Below are 5525 nucleotides of genomic sequence, written 5' to 3' on the forward strand. Positions count from 1 at the left end.
AGTGTGTTGTGTAGGATGTCCAGGAATGTGATCAGATGGGCGGTGTTGTAGCGGCCAATGGTAGCGTGGTGATGGATGATGCCGTGGTGGGTAATCGCTGCACACATTGTGATGTTCCCTTTGCGCTGGCCAGGGACATCAACAATGGCACACTGGCCGATGACATTCCTTCCCCTCTTTCGTCTTTTTGTGAGGATGAACCCAACCTCATCAATGAAGATGAACTGGTGCTCCACTGCAGCCACCTCTAGCTCAAGGACTCTCTGAAACACACATGAAAGTATCAGAAATAGACATGGAGTGGTCACTATTGTGAAGCACAATCATCATGATTACAGTATTGAAATATGTATAATATACTGTTTAGAGTGTTGAGTGTATGCATCATTGGGGGACTCACTTGCACATAGTTATATCGCAATTCTTTGACTCTTTCTGAATTGCGTTCAAATGGCACCCTGTAGACCTGCTTCATCCTGAGATGATTTCTGCACAAGACACAGTCCAGTGTTGATCAGCTTACCCTATCAATATTTTGAAAAATGTCATTGTTTTCCATTATTTTTCTTTGTATTTGCTGTAATGTTATGGCGTTGTTTTCTAGGACCATGTTTATGATTTCAGTTTCCTGTTCAGGAGACTGAACACGTTCCCAACCACCTTGTGTTGGTAATCTTTCAGTTCTGCCAGACAAATAGTAAAATACTGTAAATACAAAGTAGGTATACATTTCCTAAATATTTGAAACATACTTTACAGTATTTTTACAGTCCTACAAAACAGTCCACAGGCAATACTGTACTACTGTGCTCATTGAGTACTGTGTTGATATGCAGCACTGCAATTTTATAGTGAGAGTAGATTACTTACCTATTCTCATTTCGGAAAATCCGTAGGATGGATGCTACAGTGTACCTCCTCAGATTTGGCTGTACTCTTTGCCCAGCCTCCCTCATTGTTAGACCATGGTTGACAACATGATCAACCAAAGTGGCTCGGATCTCATCAGAGATTACGGTCCTCGTCCTCGTCCTCCCAGTCCTCTTACTCTCACTCTCACTCTTACTCTTATTCTCACTCTCACTCTCACTCTCACTCTCACTCTCACTCTCACTCTCACTCTCACTCTCACTCTCACTCCTCTGGCTCTGCCTCTGTTTCCAATGTTGGCAACCATTGCTCCATTAAAGAGCTCACCTGTTACCCTTTTATGCTAAAGTTCTGATTGCTAATTGGAGAACTGTGTGACGGGTGTTTTCCCTTGTGATGAGTCAGTGTGCACATTTGAATGGCAATGTGTTCCTTGTGAAAACAGGATATTTTCTGCATGAAAATTTTGCCAAAAGCAAAGAATTGAGTGTAGTGTTTTGAAAAAAGTGTTTTTTAGAACTGCAATTTGAGTGTAAAGCAGGAATTGTGCTTGTAGTTTAGCAGAATTGGTTCAGGGCGTTGCTGAATGAGTTACATGTTGTGGTCATTGTGTCTCAAGTACCAAAATTTGTGTGTAAACAATTGAGAAAAACTGTAAAAAAAAACCTGCCATTTTTAGCGTGTAGCTTGTTAGCTTGAAGGTTGGTATTATTTCCCTTAGTGAAGGGATGAAGGGATTTTGAGAACGGCAACAGACAGAGAGTGAACATCCTGCAATTTTAGCCACACGCCGGATGTCAGAAATTCTTCCGTTGATCCAGACTAACTGATTAGGCTCATTAATCATTCTTCTAGACTTATTTTTACTTATTATTTTTCAATTATTATTATGTATCATGTATTATGTATTTTGTATTATGTAAATGTAAAACAAACTAAACAGCCATACCGATCCAGTTTCTGGAACTCCTGGTCCAGCAGAGTAAAGGCTGTCTGGATCGTTTTCATGGCCTGATCTCGAATTGCACTGAAGTCTCTGTGGACAAACATCTGCAAGAGGGAACATCATATTATGCTAGCTGTGTTACAGTTAGTGTAGGCTGACACTACATTAACTATCAAGACCACTGCCAAAACTACTTCTTCAAAGACAACTACTGCTGCAACTGCTATAGTTACAACTGCAATTACCACAATTAGGTACTACTACACTGCTGGTAATACTGTTAGTATTGCTTCAACCACTACTACTAGGTGGCGATGGTGCAGTGGATATGACACATGCCTGTAATGTGGAAGAGCTGGGTTCAATTCTCCAATGTGAACACCCATAGAGGAAATCCTAAATGATATATTGCTACTACTACCAAAACTATTTCTGCTAGAAGTCTTTTTCAATGAAAGTAGCTAGCACTAGCTAATATTAATTTGTATAATAGTAAATGGTGAAAATGTGCATAATGGTGAAAACTTGCATTAGCTTATTGGCTGACTGCCTGCTAAATGAAGCAACAGGAGAGGGAGAGTTACTTACTACTGCCACAACTATTGCTGCTACTACTGCCAAAAGTGCTGCTGCTTCAACTGTGTGTGTCTGTGTTTGTAAATGGACTGTATTTACATAGCATTTTTCTAATCCTAGCAACTACTCAAAGTGATTTTATATAGTACAGGAACCATTCGTCACACACACTGTTGTACAAGGTGCCATCTGCTCATCAGATAATTACTCACACATATTTACAACTTGGGGTTCAAGTTCAACATGGGACTGCAGGGCCAGGAATCGATCCACCAACCTTCCGAGTGGCAGACAACCAATTAACACCCCCGATTTTTGTGTGTGTGTGTGTGTGTGTGTGTGTGTGTGTGTGTGTGTCCACGTCCACGTCCACGTCCACGTCCATGTCCTTACCTGTGCATAAGCTGCTGTGTTCCTGGACTGGTTGAACGGATCAGACTCGCTCAGCTCATAGCGGACATTGGGAACCTTTGTGGGAGTGAAGCTGTTAAGGGTCAAAACCAAAATGAAACTGAATTGTTAAAACTGAGAGACAAGACTCAAACAGAGGATTAAGCTGGAACTGCAGGCAGACAGACACTGCCCACACAAATAAGAAACAGAAACACAGTTGTGTACAGCAGCACTACCTGTGTCTGGTGACATGTAGACCAAACTCTGACAGGATCTCCTTCATCACTATGGAGAAAAAGTCCTGTTTTTGTAAACTTTTACAAAACTACTTCAACACCATGAATGGCTTTAATACTTATAAGTATATTAAAAAATTAACAAAATAAACATGAATAATGTACCTGGTTGTCTCTCTGACGGGTTAATTAGTTTCATCACCTTCAGGTCATTAAACTCCTGCTCTTCATTCTTTCCTCCAAATACATACAGCTGTCAAACAGAAAAGTTAGATTTAATATTATAACCCATGACAATAATAAACATAAAAGTATTTTTTGAATATTTAGCGGCCCACTGACATGGCTGTGGAGAATGAAGGCAGTGTGTCCGTGTCGTCGGGCTGGTGGAATTCCAACATACAGAGGAACCTTCCATTTCATCTTGGCTGAAGAGACATAATGTGAAATAATTAAAAAACAGATCTCCTTTGACTTTTGAATAATTTATATTCACGTTTGTCAGTTAATCTGCAGCATTTCACTCACAAATACTGAGTTTATGGATTTCTTTGGAAGATGTCAACATGCCGTCCTCATTTGTTGTTTTGCCACCAAACAGGTAGATATCCTCCATTAAAAATAGGGAAAATTACATTTTAATCAAAACAGCAACGAACAATGGAGAAATAATTACATCTCCTTTACTTTCCTTTAATATTCTTTAGTTGTTGTACAGTACATGCAGTTTACATCTTTAACCCATAAGGACCCACGGTAACACAGTTGTCACACACTCTTTAAATGTTCTGGAAAGTTTCTCATTCAGCTTTATCCCTGAAGTTAACTTAAGAAGCCCCTAAGTGACACAGGTGGATCATCTTGGTAGTGGTCATGTGACATTGTGTTAATTTGTGTTTCCATGACAACATTTCCAAGATGGCCGTGTGCATTTTCAACAGATATGACAGAACTAGCTAATTTTTAAAATCGTTTTTTTTGTTTCTAAGGTAAGATTCCAGTAATTTAAAGATTCTAATGCTTACATAAAAAGTCATATAATACAATTAATCTGTCCTGTCCACAGTGTTGAACAAATTGATGTAAAACAATATTGGGTTTCTAACCTTGATGACTGTGACACAATGAGAAAATTTATAAGGATCTTCTCAGTTAATTTAGCTGATTCAATAATACTGAACTACTATATTTTGGATAGTTCCATTCAAAGCATTTTGATGCAAATGTAAACAAAAAGTCAAATTCATTTTTGTAAATATGTATTAGGAAACCAACAAACTACTTGTTTTTTTAGTCTTGCCCAGAGAGGCAGAGGATCTGTTGCAGAAAGGTTGGGGAAAGAGGAAAGCATTGCCATTAGCAAGTGGTATGACGCCATATGTGTAACCCTGATCTCATACTACTGTACATTTAAACCTCATGACAAAGCTTGATGCTGGAGCAGCTTTTACAAAAGTCAACAGGCCACACTTTGTCAAGGAGTACGATAACATTTTACAATAAGGTGCACAAAAAGGGTAGTTACTGTTTTTGAAAGAGTAATAAATGATAAGTTACCCTTTTTCAGAAGGGTAGTTACCCTTTTTAAAAAGGGTAGTTACCCATTTTCAGAAGGGAAGTTACCCTTTTTCAAAAGGGTAACTGAAAAAGATGATAGTTATCATAAACTGTTACCCACACGGTAGCAATTATTTTTAATCAACTTATTCTTTAATAGATCTAAAAAAGATTTTGATGTCAAAGTTCAGAATTAAAGTTGTAATGTTGACATATGTGTTGTAAAACTGCAAATTAAAAGACAAATCTGTGAAACTAAACAAAAAACTGTCAAGCTGATGTATGAGGAAATTAGGAAAAATAATACTCTAAAGGCCTAAAAGATCTCTGACACTACATGGGGTTATATGTATATATGTATATATGAAAAGAATCTCAGAAATGTGTTCTGACTAGAATTGATTAATGTTGAGGAATTTAAGTATTTGGGAGTAATGATAGACTCGAAATTGTCCTTTAAAAAACACGTTAAAAAAGTTGTGAAAACAGTAAATGTTAACATACGGAATTTTAGGCAGGTTCGTTCATCATTAACAGATACAGCAGCGATTACATTCCTGCACTCTATGATACTGGCTCATATTGAGTACTGTATCACAAGTTGGTCCTATACGAGTCACGCTGCTATTGAGCCAATCAAAGTATGCTACAAAAGAGCATTGAAAATATTAGACAAGAAACCTTCATCATATCACCATTGCCAAATTTTAGATAAATATAAGCTTTTAAATTTTGCTAATTTCAAATTATTTAAATCAGCCTGTCTAATCTATAAGGTTATACATGGTTTGGCGCCTCCACCATTGAGTGATTTTATTAAACAAAAGTCTAGCAGTGTTGCCGGGACTCGAGTGACTAGAGCCACTATGAGAGGTGATTGCGATCTGGCGTTTAGGCGAACCGCCTTTTCACAGAACGTTCTATCATATCAGGGAGTGAGCTTCTGG

General features: G+C 38.1%; 1 protein-coding gene across 1 annotated transcript in view; it reads right to left on the minus strand.

Moving 5' to 3' along the window:
- The window catches only part of zmp:0000001301 (uncharacterized), a 15634-nt gene extending 12108 nt beyond the window's left edge, over positions 1-3526 (minus strand). Inside the window, exons 1-5 of the mRNA XM_032540315.1 lie at positions 3364-3526; positions 3187-3274; positions 3022-3070; positions 2786-2876; positions 1820-1920 (exon numbers count right to left, since the gene is read on the minus strand). Coding sequence (XP_032396206.1) covers positions 1820-1920; positions 2786-2876; positions 3022-3070; positions 3187-3274; positions 3364-3444 — 410 coding nt within the window. The 5' untranslated portion in view covers positions 3445-3526. The remainder of the gene's footprint in view (positions 1-1819; positions 1921-2785; positions 2877-3021; positions 3071-3186; positions 3275-3363) is intronic.
- Positions 3527-5525: the final 1999 nt, after the last annotated feature.

The sequence above is a fragment of the Etheostoma spectabile genome, chromosome 16 (assembly GCF_008692095.1).
Source record: "Etheostoma spectabile isolate EspeVRDwgs_2016 chromosome 16, UIUC_Espe_1.0, whole genome shotgun sequence".
NCBI classification, from domain to species: domain Eukaryota; kingdom Metazoa; phylum Chordata; class Actinopteri; order Perciformes; family Percidae; genus Etheostoma; species Etheostoma spectabile.